The 24047-nt window shown below is 41.3% G+C and overlaps 1 protein-coding gene across 2 annotated transcripts in view; it reads left to right on the top strand.

Annotated features, from left to right (window-relative positions):
* The window catches only part of LOC105497691 (RNA polymerase III subunit B), a 136732-nt gene that overhangs the window by 90904 nt on the left and 21781 nt on the right, over nucleotides 1-24047 (top strand). For both annotated transcript variants that reach the window (XM_011768973.3, XM_011768974.2), the window contains exons 22-23: nucleotides 1259-1376; nucleotides 5491-5633. In XM_011768973.3, the coding sequence (XP_011767275.1) occupies nucleotides 1259-1376; nucleotides 5491-5633 (261 nt within the window). The remainder of the gene's footprint in view (nucleotides 1-1258; nucleotides 1377-5490; nucleotides 5634-24047) is intronic.

Genomic DNA, 24047 nt, shown 5'->3' with positions numbered 1-24047 from the left:
GCATGAGTTGGTGGGTGACGCGCGGGGTAGGTGCCAGAGTAAGCAAGTCCTTGCAACTGTGTTAGTATTGTCTTTATTTTATTTTATTAATTTTATTTTTGAGACAGGGTCTCAGTCTGTCACCGAGGCTGGAGTGCAGTGGCACAATCTCAGCTCACTGCAACCTCTGCCTCCTGGATTCAAGCGATTCTCCCACTTCAACCTCCTGGATAGCTGGGACCCATAGGCGCGTGCCACCATGCCTGGCTAGTTTTTTGTATTTTTTGTAGAGATGAGGTCTTACCATCTTGTCCAGGCTGGTCTCGAACTCCTGGGCTCAAGTTCTCCACCCACCTCGGCTTCCCAAAGTGCTGGGATTATAGGCATGAGCCACCATGCTGAGCCCGTGATACTATTTTCATTATGATCCTAAAAGCAGTGATATATTCAGATATGTGTTTTGAAATGATCATTCTGACTACAGTGTAGAAAAAGGATTAGAAGGGCACTGAAATAGAAGGTAGACCTGGTACCAGGAGCTGTGGTGAAGGTGGAGAGAACCCAGTTGTTAGGAGGAAAATCCACATGACTTTGTCATGGTTGGCCTGTGGGTGGTGAATGCTTTATCAAGCTGTGATTCCAAAGAGACACAGAGTACGTGACTTCTCCTCCCTCTGTCTGCCTTTGTTTCTTGGAGGATTTTTCTCATCCTAACACTGGTCAGTATGGCTTGGAAAATATGCGCTATGACAGTACTACAGGTAGTTGGTCTTTGAGCTTACCAGGAAGAGATACAAAGCAAAAATGGGAATAACAGCAAAACCAAAGAAATATTTTGATTTTCTCATTGCCCAAGTTGAATTGGTGGTGGCTTATTACTGGTTGAAATAACTGTAAATAAAAATAAGTGATCAAAACTTAACATCCTAAGAGATATATAAAATTGCTATTTACTGAGATGATGTTTCTTATGTTAACATAGTCCTCTGAATTATTTTCTTAATTTTATATACACTGTGGGGTGTGTGTGTGTGTGTGTGTGTGTGTGTGTGTGTGTGTGTGTGTCTCTGTCTGTCTGTCTCATTCTGTTGCCCAGGCTGGAGTGCAGTGGCATGATCATAGCTCACTGCAGCCTCAACCTGGGCTCAAGCAGTCCTCCTACCTCAGCCTCCTAAGTAGTTGGGACTACAGGCATGTTCATCTGTGCCTAGTTCGTAATCTTTATTCCACACAGATGATAAAAATATGCCTAACACTTTTCTTTTTCTTTTCTTCTCAGGTGAGAAAGTAGAAAACAAACAAGTGCTTGTAAATAAGTCCATGCCCACGGTGACTCAGATTCCTTTGGAAGGAAGTAATGTACCACAGCAACCACAGTACAAAGATGTACCCATAACGTATGTATTGGTTGTGCCTTGATAATATGTAGAAAGGTTAGAAAAAAGGGAAGGAATGGGAGAAATTAGAAGGTAGGTCTTGGTGTGTTGGAGAACTAGAAATAGCAATTTGGGGTAACATTACTTGTCATGAAAAAAGCATGGCATAGAATATAAAACTAGTCTATGGAATCATATAGACCCTAAACTGGGTTTGAGGTATGGACCACATAGGCAGGGGTTCCTGATGGAATTAACAACAGGATGAAGGGTACATGGCATAATAGTGCCTGGGTTTGAGCATCAGTGCAGCTTGCTGGGGCTAGGTTGTGAAATTGATACTGCAGAGAGGGACATGATAAGAGTCATATTTTTAAACAGTGAAACACACTGGCCACAGCATGGCATCACAGTATACTAGAACATAGCCCAGCTCTCGTACAGGTTGTCTTGTGTATCTTACATGAGTAAAGCATTTAAATTCTGTTAGCTTCAGTTTTTTCATTTGTATAATACAATGAAAGAGTTAGACTTGTTAATCTCTAAATTTCTTCTAAGCTCTAAAATTTAATAAAGTATGAACCTAGTGAGAAGGGCCAATGATAGTCACCACATTGTAATATAAAAACCAAACTAGAAGAGATATTTAACCTAGCCAAGGTGAACTAGGCCAACTGAGTTTAGGAGGTGGCAGTGAGGGTGACATAGGAGAACTGGATTCTTGAGCTGTGATGGCAGTTTTACAAATGTATTCAATACACAGTAGCTGAGGCCTGCTGTGTGCCAGCCACCCTGCCTCTTGTGCCAGTGATATAGAGCTGAAATAAGCCACAGGCGTTGCTTGCAAGGAGTCGTATTTAGTTGGCAAAGACCCCCACACAAAAAAAGTGCGGTAATGACCGTGATCATAATAGCTTATTGGGAATTTATACTGTACCAGTTACTGTTCTGGACATTTTACATGTGTTAGCTCAGTTAATCCTACCACCACCCTAGGAGCTGTGTTCTCTTAGTGGCTCATTAGAAAGATAAGATGGAAGCAAGGAGAAGTTAAGTAACTTACCAAGGTCACACAGCAGTAAGGGGCAGCACCAGGATTTGAAGTCATGCAATCTGGCTTCAGAGCGCTTCTCTTGACCATTGTGCTAAACACAGCAAGAGAGTTATCTCGGGTGCCATGGATTTGTCTCTGGAGGAGGAGCACCAAGGAGAAAATGGGCAGCTGTGCTTAGGGGATGGTCCAGACTCTTACACTGACTTGTACAGGGTGAACAGCTATTTTACAGTTACAGAGGTGGCTGTGCTGGTTGGCTCTCTTCCTGTCTTGAAGGAGGGTATCTCTTTTTCTGTGCAAAGTTCATCTCTCCTTTTGGTTTCTTAATTTTATTCACTCTTTTCAGAGACCTTTTTCTGTCATCTTCTCTTTCATCCTCCCATATTTTCAACCTGTTTCCTATTGATTCCTTCTTTACAGGTTAGAAAATGTGCTCAGATACTTTTTACCTGTAAAGGAATATAAAAGTTTTTTCTGGTCTTTGTGTCCCTTTCTAGCTGCCACTGTGTTCCTCTTCCTTTGACTCTGAAGCTCCTCAGAGCAGTCGTCTGTCATCTCCATTTCTACTTTGTTACCTTCTGCTCACTCCCTAACCCTCGGAACTGGCCTCTTACCTACCTCCTCATTCTCCTGAAACAGCTCCAGAAGAGGTCACCAAAGACATCCTATATGTTCATTTCATTCAAGAAATACTTTTGTTTTTGAGAGTGAGTCTTGCACTGTCACTCGGGCTAGAGTGCAATGGCACTATCTCGGCTCACTGCAACCTCCACCTCCCGGTTCAAGCGATTCTCCCGCGTCAGCCTCCTGAGTAGCTGGGACTACAGGTGCACACCACCACACCCGGCTAATTTTTTGTATTTTTACAAAAATAAAAAATACAATATGTTGTCCAGACTGGTCTCAAACTCTTCGCCTCATGATCTGCCCACCTCGGCCTCCCAAAATGCTGGGAGTCATAAGTCACGGCACCCAGCCCTTAAGAAATACTTTTTGAGCATTAACAGTATGCCAGGAACTATTCCGGGCGCATGGGATAGTGCAGGGAGGAAAACCAGCAGTACCTGTCTTTGTGGGAATCACACCCCAGTGCTGGAAGAGAGGAAGTAAAGAAATAAGCAAAACCCATGTGTAGTCGAATTTGCCAAATCAGACAGACTCTTCAATCGGAATCTTCTTGCAGACTGGGACTTTGTCTCTTTTTTTCACCTTGTACCCCCTAGTGTCTGGCATAGTACCTGGCACATAGTGGGTATAGTGGGTATTCATTCAGTAAATAGTTATCATATGAATGAATGAATTTCATATGACCCTTCTATAGCATTTGACGCCACTGACCTCTCCCTTCCCTTGGTGTTGTGACACTGCTCTCACCTGGCCCTCCCTATCGGTCTAATCACTCACTCTTAGCCCCCCATCCTTCCTGGCCTTGTGGTGACTTCACCCTGGCCGGGATGATTCTTGAGCCTCATCCGGACAAGCTCCCCAATTCTCAGCACTCCAGTCACCCTCTTTTTGCTGATGACTCCCATATAGACATCTGCCTGGTGTCAGCTTCCTATCAGCACTTGGGCAGCTTTACAGTGGCCCCAAACAGGCTCCTCCTCCTGGATCCCTGTCTTGGTAAATGGCATCAGCTGCCAGCAGCCAGCTGGTCACCAGCACAATCTGACTCCTTTCCTTTACCTGCCACACACACCAATCCTGTAGTTCCTGTCATCTTAGCAGCTCTCTTCTCTCCTTCCTGCTGCAGTGTCTGTGCTGTGGCCCTCTGCTCTGCCTGGAGTTCCTGTTAACTGTCCATCTGCCTCCAGGCTGGTACCTCTCAGGCTCTCTCTGCATCACTGCTAGGGTGATTTTTTTCTTTTTGAGACAGAGTCTTGCTGTGTCGTCCAGGCTGGAGTGCAGTGGTGCAATCTTGGCTCACTGCAACCTCCACATCCTGGATTCAAGCAATTCTCTTGCCTCAGCCTCCTGAGTAGCTGGGATTACAGGGGCATGCCACTATGCCCAGCTAATTTTTATATTTTTAGTAGAGATAGGGTTTCACATGTTAGGCTGGTCTCGATCTCCTGACCTCATGATCCGTCTGCTTTTGCCTCCCAAAGTGCTGGGATTACAGGTGTGAGCCACCGTGCCTGGCTGGGTGATTTTCTAAACTACTCCTCTGGCCATGTTACTCTCTTGGATAAATAGAGTGAAACTTGAGTAAGTTAAGTGAAAGTATGAATGACAGGGGCGCCTGTGGGAAAGTCGTCCTCAGCACACCTCCCTGGCCTCCCCCTCACACACTAAGCTGTATGTTTCTAGGAAATCACCTCTTATTATCCAAAATGTGCCATCCTAATTCAATTAGGCCTTGTGCAATCGCTCAGGCTGCCACTCTGCCAGTGACCCACTCTGGTCAGGTCTCAAGTTGAGGGTTACCTCTTCTGTGGCAGGGCTTGACAGCCTGCCACCACTGTCATCCCCCACTCCCAGCAGAATTGACTGTCTCCCTTGAGCCTCTCCTGTTCTTCACACCAGATGTCATTACTGCACTTACCTGTCTCTTCCTTGATTGGATTGTGAGCTCCTTTGGTGCAGTAACTGTGTCTCCTTAATTGTTAGGTGTCCAAAGGCTACCAGGATCTGATACGTGGTAGATTTCTAATAATGTTTGTTATGTGAAAAAAAAATTAATAATTGAAAAACTGAGTAAGTAAAAGTACTATTACCATTAAGAGCTAGGAGTTGAGTCTGAAATCCCAGTTCCACTTTGTATGAGTCATGTGCCCTTGGACAAGTTACTTAACTCCTCTAAGCATCAGTTTTCCTCATCTATAATAAGGGAATAACAGTATGGACTCTCGTGAGGATTAAATTGCACTGTGCCTTCCTCATAATAAATGTGTAGTGTTGTAAAAGGGAAATTGTGAAATTTGAATTTAATGTTTTAAAAAAATGGAAGTCATTTTTCAGAGCCCAAGATGAAAATGTCAGAGTACTCTATGGTAGGCGTGAAATGAAATATAACATGGGTGAGAAGGTCACAAAGGGCAGTTTGAAAACTCTGTTTTAGTGACTTTCTCTTAACACCAGTTATAAAGGAGCCACAGATTCATACATTGAAAAAGTGATGATATCTTCAAATGCTGAAGATGCTTTTCTGATCAAAATGCTGCTGAGACAGACAAGGCGCCCAGAAATTGGAGACAAATTCAGCAGTCGTCATGGGCAAAAAGGTAAACTGTATCATTTCTCAACGTGATTATAAAACAAGAGATGAATGATTTGTTAACCACTTACAAAAAATTACCCCGTTTATAAAATTTACTTTGGAAAAGTATTACATGGTTATAAAAATTATTCTTGTTTTATTTCTTAGATTAACCTGTTTATGTTTTAATGGCATTTAAAAATATATGGTAGACTTGCTCCTCTGTGCTGTCTATTTCATTCTCCTGCAGTTGCTATGCCCAGAATTATAACTACATTCTAGGTGATGCACCTGTTGAGATACATGTAGCTGTTGAAAAAATAAATAGTAGTGCCTTTTTTTTTTTTCTGAAAGGTACATCTTTAAACTACTATATGTTCTGTTGGGTCATAGTATCATAAGATGTCAGCACTAGAAGACACCTCAGAGTTATCTGTCCCCTTGTTTACAGATGAGGAAATTGAGACCCCGCATTTTCAGTGGCCAGTCAAGGATACGCAGCTACTTGGTTGTTGAACTGGTGTTAGAACCTAGGTCTCCTGACCCCAAGGGGTGCTTTGTGTGTCTCCCACATCTAATCCCATTGGCAAGTCTCACTCATTCCTTTGATGGTTACTGCACAGTTTTCATCTATTTGTAGTTTTGTTTTATTTTCAAGAAACACAGCACTGTATCACTGTTAATTAACTCATTTATCAGTAAGGTCTTGTTTAGTCAGTATACACAGTGTTTAAAGTGGAAAGTTTGTCCTGGGGTTTGAATTTTAGCTCTGCCTGTCGCTTAGCTTTAAGAACAACAGCAGCTAACACTTTTGTAGCACTAACTGTGTGCCTGGCTGCGTTCTCAGCACTTGACAGGTGCTAACTCATTTGATTCTCACATAATTCTGGGAGGGAGGTAGCATCATTATCCATATTTTATAGATGAGGAAATAGAGGCATAGAGAGATTAATAGCTTGCTCAAGGTCACACAGTTGATGGGAGAACTGGCATTTGAACCTTGGCAGCTTGGCTCCAGAGACCTAGCTCTTAATTACTAGGCCACATTGACTGTTAAGCAGTTAGCAATGTGCCTGGCACATAGTAAGTGCTCAAGAAGACCATCATTCTTTTGCTATATACTTAAAATACATCACTTCTACTTTTCTACCTTGACTCTCACATTTGCTTATAAATTACTAGTGCGATATCTTCTTATTTTTAATTGGTTTGAAGATAACTGCACATTGTGTTTCTGCTGATTTTAAGTTTCTTTGCCAAGCAAGTATATCCATATTACAGTTCTCTTGGTCAAGTATACCCAGCCTTAGTTATCATTCTGCCAGTGAAACTATGTCAGACTAAGATACTCGTTCATCAAAATCATTTTTAGTTCTGTTGACAGAGGCAAGATTATTTTAGTCTGTCAATATTTTTAAGAAATAATTGGTTCCATCTGTTAATGTGAATTTGAGACACCTGTAATTCATATAGTTCCCTGAGATACTAACTCTTAATGCCCTTTGAGTGTTTTTTAAAGTATCTTGAGTTTCTAACGTTTTATATGGCTTGCCAGTAAAAAATCAAATTCTGTATATTGAAACTATTTCCCCTTTTCTCTTGGTCTTGACAGTTGCTGAGTCAATTATGGGGTAACCTTAACCTCATTTGCTAGGTCATTGTGGGGTAACCTTAACCTCATTTGTAGTCTCTATCTTACTTGGCCTCCTACTTGGACAAAAGCAAAGTTGATACTCTTCTTGTAAAATATTGACACTGGAAGCTTCACAAGAATGCACACCATAAGAGAATATCCCTTCTGAATCACTTTAAAAGACTAAGGTACCCCAAATCCTTATGTCTTTATCCTGTCAGGGTATCATACAAAGAGTTGCAGACTAGCAGATATTTCAGTGGCTATGCAATGCGTTCTAACTCCACTAAACTTTTTTTTTTTTCAAGTTCTGGATTACATGTGCAGAATGTGCAGTTTTGTTACATAGGTATACACATGTCATGGTAGTTTGCTGCACCCGTCAACCCATCACCTACATTAGGTATTTCTCCTAATGTTATCCCTCCCCTAGCCTCCCACCTCCAGCAGGCCCCAGTGTGTGATGTTCCCCTCCCTGTGTCCAAGTGTTCTCATTGTTCAACTCCCACTTATGAGTGAGAACATGCAGTGTTTGGTTTTCTGATCTTGTGATAGTTTGCTGAGAATGATGGTTTCCAGTTTCATCCACGTCCCTGCAAAGGACACGAACTCGTCCATTTTTATGGCTGCATAGTATTCCATGGTGTATATGTGCCACATTTTCTTAACCCAGTCTATCATTGATGGACATTTGGGTTGGTTCCAAGTTGCTATTGTGAGTAGTGCTGCAATAAACATACATGTGCATGTGTCTTTATGGTAGAATGATGTATAATCCTTTGGGTATATGCCCAGTAATGGAATGGCTGGGTCAAATGGTATTTCTAGTTCTAGATACTTACGGAATCGCCACACTATCTTCCACAATGGCTGAACTAATTTACACTCCCACCAACAGTGTACAAGTGTTCCTATTTTTCCACAACCACTCCAGCATCTGTTGTTTCCTGACTTTTTAATGATTGCCACTCTAACTGGCATGAGATGGTATCTCATTGTGGTTTTGATTTGCATTTCACTAATGACCAGTGATGATGAGCATTTTTTCATGTGTCTGTTGGCTGCATAAATGTCTTCTTTTGAAAAGTGTCTGTTCATATCCTTTGCCCATTTTTTGATAGGGGTTGTTTGCTTTTTTCTTGTAAATTTGTTTAAGTCCTTTGTAGATTCTGGATATTAGCCCTTTGTCAGATGGATAGATTGCAAACATTTTCTCCCATTCTGTAGTTTGCTTGTTCACTCTGATGATAGTTTCTTTTGTTGTGCAGAAGCTCTTTAGTTTAATTAGGTCCCATTTGTCAATTTTGGCTTTTGTTGCCATTGCTTTTGGTGTTTTAGACATGAAGTCTTTGCCTGTGCCTATATCCTGAATGGTATTGCCCAGGTTTTCTTCTAGGATTTTTATGGTCCTAGGTCTTATGTTTAGGTCTATGATCCATTTGAGTTGATTTTTGTATAAGGTTTAAGGAAGGGGTCCAGTTTCAGTTTTCTGCATATAGCTAGCCAGTTTTCCCAACACCGTTTATTAAATAGGGACTCTTTTCCCCATTGTTTGTATGTGTCAGGTTTGTCAAAGATCAGATGGTGGTAGATGTGTGGTGTTATTTCTGAGGCCTCCATTCTGTTCCATTGGTCTAAATCTCTGTTTTGGTACCAGTACCATGCTGTTTTGGTTACTGTAGCCTTGTAGTATAGTTTGAAGTCAGGTAGCATGATGCCTCCAGCTTTGTTCTTCTTGCCTAGGATTGTCTTGGCTATGTGGGCTCTTTTTTGGTTCCATATGAATTTTAAAGTAGTTTTTTCCAGTTCTGTGAAGAAAGTCATTGGTAGCTTGAGGCGGGAGGGAGGGGTAGTATTGAATCTATAAATTACTTTGGGCAGTAAGACCATTTTCCTGATATTGATTCTTCCTGTCCATGAGCATGACATGTCTTTCCATTTGTTTGTGTCCTCTCTTATTTCCTTGAGCAGTGGTTTGTAGTTCTCCTTGAAGAGGTCCTTCACATCCCTTGGAAGTTATATTCCTAGGTATTTTATTCTCTTAGTAGCAATTGTGAATGGGAGTTCACTCATGATTTGGCTCTCTGTCTGTTATTGGTGTATAGAAATGCTTGTGATTTTTGCACAGTGATTTTGTATCCTGAGACTTTGCTGAAGGTGCTTATCAGCTTAAGGAGATTTTGGGCTGAGATGGGATTTTCTAAATACAAAGTCATGTCATCCACAAACAAAGAAAATTTGACTTCCTCTCTTCCTATCTGAATATACTTTGTTGCTTTCTCTTACCTGATTGCCCTGGGCAGAATTTCCAATGCTATGTTGAATAGGAGTGGTGAGAGAGGGCATCCTTGTGCCAGTTTTCAAAGGGAATGCTTCCAGTTTTTGGCCATTCAGTCTGATATTGGCTGTGGGTTTGTCATAAATAGCTCTTATTATTTTGAGATATGTTCCATCAATACCTGGTTTATTGAGAGTTTTTAGCATGAAACGCTGCTGAATTTTGTCGAAGGCCTTTTCTGCATCTATTGAGATAATCATGTGGTTTTTGTCGTTGGATCTGTTTATGTGATGGCTTACGTTTATTGATTTGCGTATGTTGAACCAGCCTTGCATCCGAGGGGTGAAGCCAGCTTGATCGTGGTGGACAAGCTTTTTGACGTGCTGCTGGATTCGGTTTGCCAATATTTCGTTGAGGATTTTCGCATCAAGGTTCATCGGGGATATTGGCCTAAAATTCTCTTTTTTTGTTGTGTCTCTGCCAGCTTTGGTATCAGGATGATGCTGGCCTCATAAAATGAGTGAGGGAGGATTCCCTGTTTTTCTGTTGATTGGAATAGTTTCAGAAGGAATGGTACCAGCTCCTCTTTGTAACTCTGGTAGAATTTGGCTGTGAATCTATCTGGTCCTGGACTTTTTTTGGTTGGTAGGCTATTAATTATTCCCTCAATTTCAGAACCTGTTATTGGTCTATTCAGAGATTCAGCTTCTTCCTAGTTTAGTCTTGGGAGGGTGTATGTGTCCAGGAATTTATCCATTTCTTCTAGATTTTCTAGTTTATTTGCTTAGAGGTGTTTATAGTATTCTCTGATGGTAGTTTATATTTCTGTGGGATGGGTGGTGATATCCCCTTTATCATTTTTTATTGAATGTATTTGATTCTTCTCTCTTTTCTTCTTATTAGTCTTGCTAGCAATCTATCTATTTTGTTGATCTTTTCAAAATACCAGCTCCTGGATTCATTGATTTTTTTTGAAGGCTTTTTTGTGTCTCTCTCCTTCAGTTCTGTTCTGATCTTAGTTATTTCTTGCCTTCTGCTAGCTTTTGAATTTGTTTGCTCTCGCTTCTCTAGTTCTTTTAATTGTGATGTTAGGGTGTCGATTTTAGATCTCTCCTGCTTTCTCTTGTGGGCATTTATTGCTATAAATTTACCTCTACACACTGCTTTAAATGTATCCCAGAGATTCTGGTACGTTGTGTCTTTGTTCTCATGGGTTTCAAAGAACATCTTTATTTCTGCCTTCATTTCATTATTTAGTCAGTAGTCATTCAGGAGCAAGTTGTTCAGTTTCCATGTAGTTGTACGGTCTTGAGTGAGTTTCTTAATCCTGAGTTCTAATTTGATTGCACTGTGGTCTGAGAGACAGTTTGTTGTGATTTCTGTTCTTTTACATTTGCTGAGGAGTGTTTTACTCCCTATTATGTGGTCAGTTTTAGAGTAAGTGTGATGTGGTGCTGAAGAGAATGTATATTCTGTTGATTTGGGGTGGAGAGTTCTGTAGATATCTATTGGGTCCATTTGGTCCAGAGCTGAGTTCAAGTCCTGGATATCCTTGTTAAGTTTCTGTCTCATTAATCTGTCTAATATTGACAGTGGGGTGGTAAAGTCTCCCATTATTATTGTATGGGAGTCTAAGTCTCTTTGTAGGTCTCTAAGAACTTGCTTTATGAATCTGGGTGCTCCTGTATTGGGTGCATATATATTTAGGATAGTTAGCTCTTCTTGTTGAATTGACCCCTTTACCATTATGTAATGGTCTTGTCTCTTTGATTTTTGTTTAAAGTCTGTTTTATCAGAGACCAGGATTGCAACCCCTGCTTTTTTTTGCTTTTCATTTGCTTGGTAGATCTTCCTCCATCCCTTTATTTTGAGCCTATGTGTGTCTTGCATGTGAGATGGGTCTCCTGAATACAGCACACTGATGGGTCTTGACTCTATCCAGTCTGCCAGTCTGTATCTTTTAACTGGGGCATTTAGCCCATTTACATTTAATGTTAATATTGTTATGTGTGAATTTGATCCTGTCATTATGATGCTCGCTGGTTATTTCACCCGTTAATTGATGTAGTTTCTTCCTAGCATCGATGCTCTTTACAATTTGTCATGTTTTTGCAGTGGCTAGTACCGGTTGTTCCTTTCCTTGTTGAGTGCTTCCTTCAGGAGCTCTTGTAAGCAGGCCTGTTGGTCACAAAATCTCTCAGCATTTGCGTGTCTGTAAAGGATTTTATTTCTCCTTCACTTATGAAGCTTAGTTTGGCTGGATATGAAATTCTGGGTTGAAAATTATTTCCTTTAAGAATGTTGAATATTGGATCCTACTCTTTTCTGGCTTGTAGGGTTTCTGCAGAGAGATCTGCTGTTAGTCTTATGGGCTTCCCTTTGTGGGTAACCCAACCTTTCTCTCTGGCTGCCCTTAACACTTTTGCTTCATTTCAACCTTGGGGAACCTGACAATTATGTGTCTTGGGGTTGCTCTTCTCAAGGAGTATCTTTGTGGTGTTCTCTATATTTCCTGAATTTGAATGTTGGCCTGCCTTGCTAGGTTGGGGAAGTTCTCCTGGATAATATCCTGAAGAGTGTTTTCTAACTTGGTTCCATTCTCCCCATCACTTTCAGATACACCAATCAAATGTAGATTTGGTCTTTTCACATAGTCCCATATTTCTTGGAGGCTTTGTTCGTTTCTTGTCACTCTTTTTTCTCTAATCTTGTCTTCTTGCTTTATTTTATTAATTTGATCTTCAGTCACTGATATCCTTTCTTCTGCTTGATCGAATTGGCTATTGAAGCTTGTGCATGAGTCACGAAGTTCTCGTACTGTGGTTTTCAGCTCCATCAAGTCATTTAAGCTCTTCTCTACACTGGTTGTTCTAGTTAGCCATTTGTCTAATCTTTTTTCAGGTTTTTAGCTTCCTTGTGATGGGTTAGAACATGCTCCTTTAGCTTGGAGAAGTTTCTTATTACCGACCTTCTGAAGCCTACTTCTGTCAACTCGTCAAACTCATTCTCCATCCAGCTTTGTTCCCTTGCTGGTGAGGAGTTGTGTTCCTTTGGAGGAGAAGAGGTGTTCTGGTTTTTGGAATTTTCAGCCTTTCTGCTCTGGTTTCTCCCCATCTTTATGGTTTTATCAGTCTTTGATGTTGGTGACCTATGGATGGGGTTTTGGTCTGGATGTCCTTTTTGTTGATGTTGATGCTATTCCTTTCTGTTTGTTAGTTTTCTCTCTAACAGTCAGGTCCCTCAGCTGCAGGTCTGTTGGAGTATGCTGGAGGTCCACTCCAGACCCTGTTTGCCTGGGTATCACCAATGGAGGCTGCAGAACAGCAAATATTGCTGCCTGATCCTTCCTCTGGAGGCTTCATCCCAGTGGGGCACCTGCCTGTATGAGGTGTCTGTCAGCCCCTCCTGGGAGGTGTCTCCCAGTCAGGCTACAGGGGGCTGAGGGACCTACTTGAGAAGGCAGTCTGTCCGTTATCAGAGCTCAAACACCATGCTGGGAGAACTGCTGCTCTCTTCAAAGTTGTCAGGCAGTGATGTTTAAGTCTGGAGAAGCTGTCTGCTGCCTTTTGTTCAGATGTGCCTTGCCCTCACAGGTGGAATCTAGAAAGGCAGTAGGCCTTGCTGAGCTGCGGTGGGCTCCACCCAGTTTGAGCTTCCCTGCCGCTTTGTTTACACTGTGAGCGTAGAACTGTCTCCTCAAGCCTCAGCTATTGTGGATGACCCTCCCCACTCATCGCTCCATAGTCCCAGATCAATCTCAGACTGCTGCACTAGCAGTGAGCAAGGCTTCATGGGCATGGGACCTGCCAAGCCAGGCATGGGAGGGGATCTCCTGATCTGCTGGCTGTGAAGACATGGGGAAAGCGCAGTATTTGGGCAGGAGTATACCGCTCCTCCAGGTACAGTTACTCACAGCTTCCCTTGGCTAGGAAAGGGAAACCCCCTGACTCCTTGCGCTTCCTGGGTGAGGTGACACTCCGCCCTGCTTCAGCTTACCCTCCATGGGTTGCACCCACTGTCCAGCAAGTCCCAGTGAGATGAACCAGGTACCTCAGTTGGAAATGCAGAAATCACCCATCTTCTGTGTTGGTCTCACTGGGAGGTGTAGACTGGAGCTGTTCCTATTTGGCCATCTTGGATACAACCAGTCTGCACTAAACTTCTTGAAGACAGAGGCCATGTCCTTGTATTCTCCATAAAGCCCAATAAGGCCTTTCTCATACATGACACTTAATAGATAGTAGATAATAGGTGAGTTCACAATGTATATGAATGAATGAGTGAATGAATTAATAAATTGGAGGTAGGGAAGTGATGGGGGTAGATTCTCTACTGTTGATGGATTGATTTTATTCAGGTTTTAATCTGTCTGCTATGTGTGATTACGTGTATGTGTATAGACAAAGCAGTGCCTTTTTTTTTTTTTTTTTTTAGACAGAGTCTCACTATCACCCAGGCTAGAGTGCAGTGGCTCAATCTCTGCTCACTGCAACTTCCACCTCCCGGGTTCAAGTGATTCTTCTGCCTCAGCATCCCCCATTAGCTGGGACTACAGGCATGCGCCAGCATGGCTGGCTAATTTTTAGTATTTTTAATAGAGATGGAGTTTCACCATATTGCCCAGCCTGGTCCCAAATTCCTCAGCTCAGGCAATCCATCCACCTCAGCCTCCCAAAGTGCTGGGATTACAGATGTGAGCTACCGTGCCCGGCCAAAGCAGTGCTTTTAAAAGTGAAAACAACACACCTAATTCGTAAGCTCCTGAAAATACAGACATCTAGGTAAAATGTCAGGAAGGTCTTTGTGCTATAGCATTTTTTCAGACTGTTAATATGATTGGTATAATGTTCATTAACAGGCATGCTTTCTAATTTGCAGTGATCTGAAACAGCAGATTTTAGAGAGCTGTTTAATCTTAGGGGAGCTTTGACTTGTATGTCTCTTTACAAAACTGAAGGAGTCCTCCTGGGTCTAGCTGACCTTTCCCTTGTAGTGAGGAGTTTGTCTTGCTCCTTTTTTTTTCCAGATGGCTTTTAATCCAAGGGTAAAAACCTTCTGATTAGCCTAGATTCCCTTGATAGTCCCTTCTCTTACATCTTCATCAAATTTATGTTAAAGATTGGGGAAAAAACAAGCAAACAAACAAAAAGTAGGTAGTGTAAACTTTAACAGAGTAATAGAAGGATTGACATGGGACTCGTAACTAGACATAGTTTTTATTTCTCTTAAGTATAATTTTATTATTAAATAATAAATGCACATTGTTTTAAAAGGTCAAACAGAACAAGAAGGGGTTCTTTGTACAAAAAAAACCCATCAGTCCTTGTCTCTCCTCCTGACCCAACTTTGGTTAGGTATAAAATTCTAGGTTGAAAATTGTTTTCCCTAAGGATTTTGGTGGCCTTGCCACATCATCATCTAGATTCCATGTAAATTGTAATGTCACTCTTCTTCCTGGTTTTTTTGTGCCCTGTTTCTCTTTTTCCCTGCTTATCTCCCTCCTACTTTATTCCTTTCTCTCTGGAAGCTTTTACTATCTTCCTCCCTTCTTGAAATTCTGAAACTTCATAGGCCCTTTTTTCATTCCTTGTGCTGGGAAATTGGACACCCTCGCATTCTGGAGGTTTAAGTTCCTTCAGTTCTAGGACATTTTCTTCTATTTATTTAGTTAATAATTTCCTCTTCCTCATTTTCCCCATACCCTTTCTGGTTTTCTTAGTGGTCAAATATTGGAACTTCCAGATTGATGCTCTAGTTTTCTTATCTTTTTGCCCTCTTCTTGTTTTTCTTTTTAGATTTGATCAATGTTATTTTTCAGATTTTTTAAACCTATCATATTTTAAATTTCTAATTAAATGTTTAAAGTTAATTTATATTCTTATAGCAAGAAATATGTAATTTTAGTTGTCTCTGAATTTTAGTTTTTTGGTTTTTCTTTTTAGTTTTCTTCTGTTTCTAATTTTCTTTCTTTCCTTTTTTCTTTTTCTCTCTCACTCTCTCTTTCTTTTTCTTTCTTTCTTTCTTTCGCAGTATCTTGCTCTGCCCTGTCACCCAGGATGGAGTGCAGTGGCATGATCACAGCTCACTGCATCCTCAACCTCCTGGGCTCAAGCGATCCTTCCATCTCAGCCTCCAGAGTAGCTGGACTACAGGCATGCACCACCATGCCTGGCTAATTTTTGGGTTTTTTGTTTGTTTGTTTTTGTTTTTTGCTTTTTGTTTTTTATTTATAGAGACTGGGTATTGCCATATTACCCAGGCTGGTCTTGAACTCCTAGGCTCAAACGATCCACCTGCCTCAGCTTCCCAAAGTGGCATTTGAACCTTGGGATTACAGTTGTGAGATTACAGGCATGAGCCACTGTGCCTGGCCATTTCTATCTTTCGATAGGATTTTCCTCTCCTATTTGTTTTAGTATCTGATTTGTTGTTGTTGGAGGCTTTCCTCTAATACCTGGAATACCTCTGAACCCTAGAAAGCATTTGAAAGCTCTGTGTGGATAGAACTTGTTGACTAGTGAATATCATCGTAGGGTGGTCAGGTACTGAACCTCTTTATTATTGGTGCCATTCAGTTTCAACATACTAGGATCTTTGTAACTCCTGCCTGAAGGTTGGAGCTGGAATGAGGGTGGGGACAGTGCTTAAGTCTGTCAGCTGACCTCCAGGAGTCAGGCAGGGGCAGGGACTGGAGCTTACTCTTCAGTGCATAGACTTTTAATTCCTCTGTATCAAGCTTTTGACCAGCCCACCCTCTGCTGTACTTGCTACCCTTGGGTCTCAGATCAAGTACTGAAGTAGTGACTACTCAAGTAAGAGTTGGGGGAGAAGTGTAGTTTCCTGGCTGTATGGGCTAGGGAATACAGAGAACTGACAATTTCTTATATAGACATTTATTTATACAAATATTTGTTAGGTCTGGTACTATTCTAGGCTCTGGTGACAGGCAGTAAACAAAGTAGATTAAAGTTCCAACCCTTGCGGAGCTTGTGTTCTTGTGGGCAAGAAGGAAAATAGTAAGTGCTGAGGGAATGATGTGTCATGAGATAAGAAAAGATTGAAAGCTAGGAAGGGAGATGGGAATCATATCAGGGGAGGACATGTGGTTAGTGATTCAATGTTTAGGCAGAGTGGTTGGGGAACAACACCATGTTGAAAAGATGGCATTGAGTAAAGACCTGAGAGAAGTAAGAGGGTGAGCCCTCTTTGGCTGAAGAGCATTTGAGGTGAAGGCTTTGCGGCTGTAGCTCACCTAATAGAAGACCAGCAAGGAGGCCCTATGGCTGGAGCAGAGTGTGAGGTGAGGAGGCAGCCATGAGGCTCACAGGTCACAGCAGGAACTTTGGCTTTTATTCTGAGGGAGAGGGAAGCCACTGGAGAAGGGGTTTGAGCTGGTGAGAGATAATCTGACTGACACTGGCTGCTGTGTTCAAAGAAACTGCAGTGGTGCCAGTTCAAAAGCTATATGACAGTTGGAGGTGGGCTGGAAAAGCATAACGATGAGGAATTGGTGAGAAAGGATCAGAGTCTGGACACATTTTGAAAGTAGAGCCTCCTGGAATTGCTGATGGGTTGGTCGGCTTTGACTCAGTCCTCTTGCTTTCAGCTTCGCACCTCACACTGCCTTTTGCAATACTAGTACTTCGTGTCTCTGTCTTCTGAACCTTCCCAGGAATCGGGTGGGTGAGTGGGGGTGGCACCAAAGGCCGCATCAGCTCGCCTCTTCACACCTCATCTGCAGGGACTTAGGATTACTCTTCTGTTACTTTTCTCTCCTCTCTTTATCAGCCTTCAAAGTTGTAAAATTATCTCATGCCCACTTGATAACACTGTGCTTGTTCTTTCTCCTTACACGTAGGTTTACACCTTAAGTTTTAAAACTCAGTAAGGTTTAGAGAAGCAGTGTTGATAAACACGTGTTTCATCTGTCATGTTTAACTAGAAATCTGTTTATCATTTGAGAATATTCAACACAAAAATGTTTAGTGAGTATGCTTGATTTTTTTCAGTGCAACTTATAGAACTGAAAATTATTTTAGTAAAAGATGAGAAGGATTTTCAGAGCACTAACCTTTTGTTTCCTGACCAGAGCCTTGCCTCTAAGGCTTCTTCGGGGTTTTTTTTTTTTTTTTTTTTGTCTACTTTAATCATTTCGAGATTGAAAATTAATTTTAAAATGTTTAAAGCTCACACCCTGAGAATTATGACATAAATGCTAACAATCATGAGAGAAGCATTAATCATAGTTTGTCAGCTCTTATCTGAAAATAACTTATCTTTTTTCTGGATCATTGTTGTAACTAAGGTCTACAACTTTGATCCTCTTCTTGAATGTCACCCATCTGAAGCCAGAGGTATGACAGTAGCAAAAGTCTATTTTTTGAAATTTTATTAATAAAATTCTAAAGATTCAAAGATACTAATAGTTTTGTTAAAATAATTGTATATGTTGTTAAATATCCAGAATACCTTCTTGGCTAACTTAGTGTATTATTCCATTTTCACACTACTATAAAGAAATACCTCAGACTGGATAATTTATAAAGAAAAGAGGTTTAACTGGCTCACAACTCTGCAGGCTGTACAGGAAGCATGGCTGGAGAGCCTCAGGAAAGTTATAATCGTGACAGAAAGCGACGGGGAAGCAGGCACATCTTACACGGCCAGAGCAGGAGGAAGAGAGAGAAGGGGCAGGTGCTACATACTTTCAAACAACCAGTTCCCGTGAGAACTCACTCACGATCACGAGAACAGCAAGCGGGAAATCCACCCCACGATCCAATGTCCTCCCACCAGGTCCCTCCTCCAACACTGGGGATTTGACACGAGATTTGGGTGGGGACACAAATCTAAACCATATCACTTAGGTATATTTGTATATTTTAGGTTCATTGAGATTAGGAAACATGCCCTGCTGATTTACTTAACCCCAAAGCACCCAGCATAGCACTTCGCATATAACATGGTATCCACTTATGATGTTTGAGGAATCCTTTATTAAATAAAGGATTTTACATATTCATTGGTCTTGTTGGAAATTGTACTGACATAACAAGCCAAACTCATTACTCCCAGAATAAGTGTAATTTATTCTTCCTAGTAAGTACCAGAAATGAGATGCCTCATTTTTATCTAAACTGGCACCAGGAGTTTCAACACCTGAGACTCATAGCTTCCCAACCCTAACTGATCACACAGGCCCACTAAAGCTTCTTCAACCATAATAACTAAATATAGTCATCCCTCAGTATATGCTGGGAATTGGTTCCAGTACCCCTGCACATATTCAAGTCCCACAGTTGGACCTGTGGAACCCAAATATATGAAGAGTTGTCTCTCTGTGTAGAAGGGCTCACCTTCCGCAAATGCTGTATTTTCTATTCACATTTCATTGAAGAAAAATTCCCATATAAGTGGACTTACACAGTTAAGACCTGTGTTATTCAAGGGTCAACTGTATACATGCCCCCCGACGTCCACCCCAGGCACAAATGAGAACCTGCCTTGACAGCCCCAGGGAAACCTATTCAGTCATATTTAAGTCACTGTTGTGGGCTCAAAACTGTGTGGGGCACTTTAGGGGATAGAAAGGAAATGAATCCCTTGACTAATGCCCATGAGGAGTTGACTGACACCTGAAGCAAAAAGATCAATATGAAGGATTACATAGTTACATGCTAAATTATATGGGAGAAACCACTAAAAATATAGAGGTTTAGAGTTTAGTATAGATAGGAATAGAATCTTAGAGTTTGAAAAGTCCTTTTAGAAGTCCAGTCTAAATCCATCTTCTAGTATAAGAGTTCTTTTTAGATTATCTTTGGCAGATGGTTTTCCATGTTCATTGTGGCCTGTGAAGGGAGGCCCTTGCTATTTTCTGAGGCAGCCTCTTCTGTAGTAGCACTGTTCTGATGGTTTTCCTGAGTCAGAAGTGCTCAAGAGTTAGTAAGAGTGCTCAAGAGTCTGTAAGTTACTGCAGTTAGTCCTGCCTTGTCTTGTGGGCCATACTGAATGAACACATTGCCTTTTCATCACAACCACCCTCTGTTCAGTATTTAAAGAAAGCCCTTGGATTGAGGAAAAGTATAGCAGAGAGAGAAAGGTCTTGAATTCTAACTAGGTGAGCTATTTTGTCCCTTTATGCCTTGGCCTCCTTGATACTAATGTGTAAAAGCAGGGAACGCAGTGCCTGATGCACAGGCAGCAGGCCGTAAAGGTGAGCTGCGGGCAGGTCTGTCTTGGGTCTTCTTTTGCAGGCTGCTTGCAAAAGAAGGCTTCAGATACTAGATGGGGTTCAGGCTTAGAGGGCTTTGATAAAGATGTGAAAGAAAAACAGGGGACAGCAGAGAAGAGCAAATCAATGGACTTGACTGAAATAAAGACAGCATAAAGAAGAAAAACCACAGGGACTGTGGTTTTAATCCTGGTAAATGATGGCACCAGTCACAAAGCATTTGTGTCTCATTGACTTGAGATGATGCAATGACGGAAAATCATCTCAAGTGCTTATATTGTTGATTAATTCATCCATTTATTGAGCTTTCACTGTGTGCCAAGCACTGTTCTAGATACTGAAAATACAGAGGTAAACAAGACTGATGGGATCTCCATTCTCCCAGGGTTTGTGTTCTCCTGGGGGAGAAAACAGACAGAAAAGAAGTAAACAAAAATATAAACCCCAACTACTTAGAAGGCTGAGGCAGGAGGATCACTTGAGCCCAGGAGTTTGAGACCAGCCTGGGCAGTATAGCAAGACTCTATTTCAAGAAAAAAAATGTGTAAAGAAAACTATAAACAGGATAATTTAAGGTAATGATAAGTGCCATATATGAAGAATGATGTAAAAGAATGGATGGTTTAGTGGTGGGGGTGTGTACTTTAGATTAGGATCAGGAACAGCCTATTGGAGGAAGCGACATTGAGCTGAGACATGAAGGATACAAAGGAGCCAGCCAAGCAAAAGTCTGGGAGGATTTAGTTATAGGCAGAGAGAACCACTAGGGTAAGAGTTCTGAGGCACAAATGAGCTTGGTATATTCAAGGAAGAGAAAAAAGGCCAGTCTGGTCAGGCATATATGCCTGACAAGGAGCGTAGTATAAGACTTGTGGGGTGAGAGGAGGAGGATGGTGGCATATCCTGTAGGGCCTTTTGGCTAAAAGAAAGGAGATTGGACTTTACTCCAGATAGGCTGGGAACCAACAGAACTGTTGGATGGTGGGTATCTTGGTCCATTTTCTGCTGCTATGACAAAATACCACTGACTGGATAATTTATAAAGAAAAAAAGTTTATTTGGCTTATGGTTCTAAAGACTTGGAAGTCGAGGAGCATGGCACCAGCATCTGGAGAAGATCATCCCGTGGCAGACGGGCAGAGAGGCAGGAGAGCTTGCTTTTATAACAAAGCCAGTCCTGAGATAACTAACCCACATCTGTAATAATGGCATTAATCCATTCATGGGAATGGAGTCCTTATGACCTAACCACCTCTTAAAGGCCCCGTATCAATTAAATCTCAGCATGAGTTTTGGTGGGTACATACAAACCGTAACAATGAATGTAAGCAAAGGAGTGACAAGATCTAACTTACAACTTCTAGAGCTCACTGTGGATTCTATATGACAAGTGGATTGGAAGGGGCAAGGAAGGGGGCAGGGAGACCATTGCAGTGGTCCAGGCAAGAAAGGCTGGTGACTTGGACTAGGACAGCAGCAGTGGAAAAATATAGAGAAGTGACTGGATTCTGGACATACCCTGGAGATAGAGCCAGAAGGACTTGCTTATGGCTTGGATGGATGTTGTGAGAGGAAAATACAGGATTTGAGGATGAAGTCTGTGGCCTGAGCAACTGATAATGCTGTTTACCAAGATGGGATCGATTGGGTAAAGAATAGTTTTTTGGCATGAGGGTAGAGGTTGAGAGTTTGGGCCTCAGGTTGAAATGCCTGTCTTCTCCAAGTGAAGATATTAGGTTGGCAACTGGGTATAGAGTCTAGAGCTCCAGGGAGAGATTTGGGCTAGAGAAAAAATTGAGGAATCATTTGCATGCTGTTTATCTCCACATTTATAATATTTTACTTTTGGCATATTGATCATTTGTTAGCATTTTTATCTATATTTCATCCTTTAACTGGTACAGTTCCAGTTTGTGGTGTTATTCCTACTATAAAGAGTAAGGAGACTGAGGCTCAGGGAGGTGAGTAGCATGCCTCCTACAGCTTAGTGCTGGCAGAGCCTACATTTGAATCCAGGGTTTTGATTCCAAGCATATTGCCCATTTGGTTAAATCTGGTTAAAGGTGGCTCTTTTCTCTTCTTATATCTTACTCTGCTCCTGAGATTGCCATATACCCGGAGATTTCTCATTGGAAAGACGCCACCTTTCCTGAGGATGAATCCTGCTGTTTCTTAGTATTATTTTCTGTCTCCTCCTTAAGATAGGCATCTTCTCAAAATTCCCATTCTTCCTGGATAAGCAGCTTTACAGCTGCCACAAATCCAGAATAAATACTACTCTCATACAGCATGTCACAGAAATGCCTGCCAAGGCCCCATATTAAGATGTACTCCTAAAATAAAGCTGTATTTTCTGGTGTCCCTTTCCTTCTAAAATCAGCTTATTGTAAAACACTATCCCCACTCCCTTCTTTAACTGGTCCTCTGGTCAGGCTTTAGTGGCCTTGTATAAAATTCAAAATCTATCAGGATTTTAAACAGTTGTAAAAGGAAGTCAGTTTTTGAGCCCTCAACTTTGACAGTTCTCCCGATGTATTTGGCTAGATGTGATAGTTAAAGCCACAAAAGAGGGCACTTGAAGAAAATGTTTTGGCCACAGTGATTGCAGTTAGTGCACTTGGAACCTTCAGATGCACAGATGGCAGGTGTCTGTAAGGAGCCACACAATAACCCAGCCCTTAGTGTGGGCCCAAAGGGGGACTGCATCAGGCCTAAAGGAGTTGGATATTGGCAAGTAAAATGTGAGCGAAACAGAAAATGTAGTCCACAACATCAGCTATGCTATTTGTAGTTGTCATGAAATGAGCTGATAAAAATTTCAAAGTGTTGAGTTTTCAGGGTATATGTGTCACACCACGATTCCTGCAGAGATTTGTTTGTTTGTTTGTTTGTTTCTGTTTTGGTCCGGATACATGCCAGAATAAAAGCAGTGGTTAGTTGAACTTAGTTTTTAATCCTGAGATGTAGAATTGTTTGGAAATCCTGTTTTTTCTTTTGTAGCATCTCCTGCAAGTTGACGCATATGTATCATCTATGAGAAAATTTTAAAATTATTTTGATTTAATATACCTTTGTGCACATTCTTTTTCTCTCTCCATTTACAGCATTAAATGTATTGTTCTGGGTGTTCAGAAAGTAACATGGCCCTGCAGATTGTCTGATTTTTGTCTTTTCTTAAAAGTTTACTTTAACAAAGCTGTCGTTAGGCGTTCTTTTTTTTACATTAATTGTGTGTAGATCACATTTCTGTGCCCAATGTCTCTTCAGATACCCTCTCTAACAATTAAAGGAGACTTGAAAGTTTAGTTTCACAGAACATGTGCATCTGTCCTGCTTAAGCCTGATCACTTCAAAGGTGGTAGGATAATTAGTAGCTAAATGAAACAAACATGAAGAGGAGGCGGAACAGTGGTAGTTATGTGCTGCATGTGATCACAGCTCATGGAGAAGACTGAAGGGGGCAGAATGCATGGGTAAACTGGAATAAGGGAGTCAATTCTGAGTACCTGGGAATCAACATCAGTGCTGCATGATAAGCAAAGATTGAATGCAATTGGTCAGAGAAGGCCCACTGGAGAAGTGAAAATGTTTTATCAGTTACAGATGTGACAGAGTCAATAAGCAGCATCACCTTCTGTAACCTCAAAAGTGGAGGAGGACTAAGCAGAGAACCAAGTAATGAGGAACCATATTTTGTAAAGAAGGTGGCGTCACAATTAACATAGACTACTGTGGGCTCAGAGGCAGGCAGGATTCATTCACAGTGTACTTTTTCGATGAAGGCATTTCAATACAGTTTTCTACTGACACTTTCAAAGAATCTTAATGAAGTACAACCTTCCTTTGGGCATTGTGAGGTCAGTTATATATCTTATCAGTAAATGATAAGTGATAAATGATAAATGATAAATGATAAGTGAGTCGGCGCCCCCCAAAAGAGCTGGACCTTTGATCAAGAATCTCTAGAGCCGTTCATCCTTTAGTAGTATGCAAAATGCTGTCCAAAATGAAATTATTTAGTAATAACCTTCTATACACCAAAGTTGTGAATTTGTTGTTTGTTTATTTACAAAAGCAGGAAAGTTTAGTTTTGTTTTAAATTTATTTGGGGAGAAATATGTAAACCCTGAAGTCTTAAGCTCCTTTCCCAAGTGGTCTAGACTTCTAGGTATTTTTGAGTGAAGTCATGACTTATCTGGTTGAGGCATAATGATGTTCCAAAGGGAAAAGAGAGCTGAACATGGGTGTGGAATGTTCTGTGTGTCGCTGTATATTCTAATCATTTTTATAGATA

Source organism: Macaca nemestrina, chromosome 10 (genome assembly GCF_043159975.1).
Source record: "Macaca nemestrina isolate mMacNem1 chromosome 10, mMacNem.hap1, whole genome shotgun sequence".
NCBI classification, from domain to species: Eukaryota; Metazoa; Chordata; class Mammalia; order Primates; family Cercopithecidae; genus Macaca; species Macaca nemestrina.
Note: the sequence above shows the minus strand (reverse complement) of the source record. Positions and strands in the feature narration are given on the sequence as shown.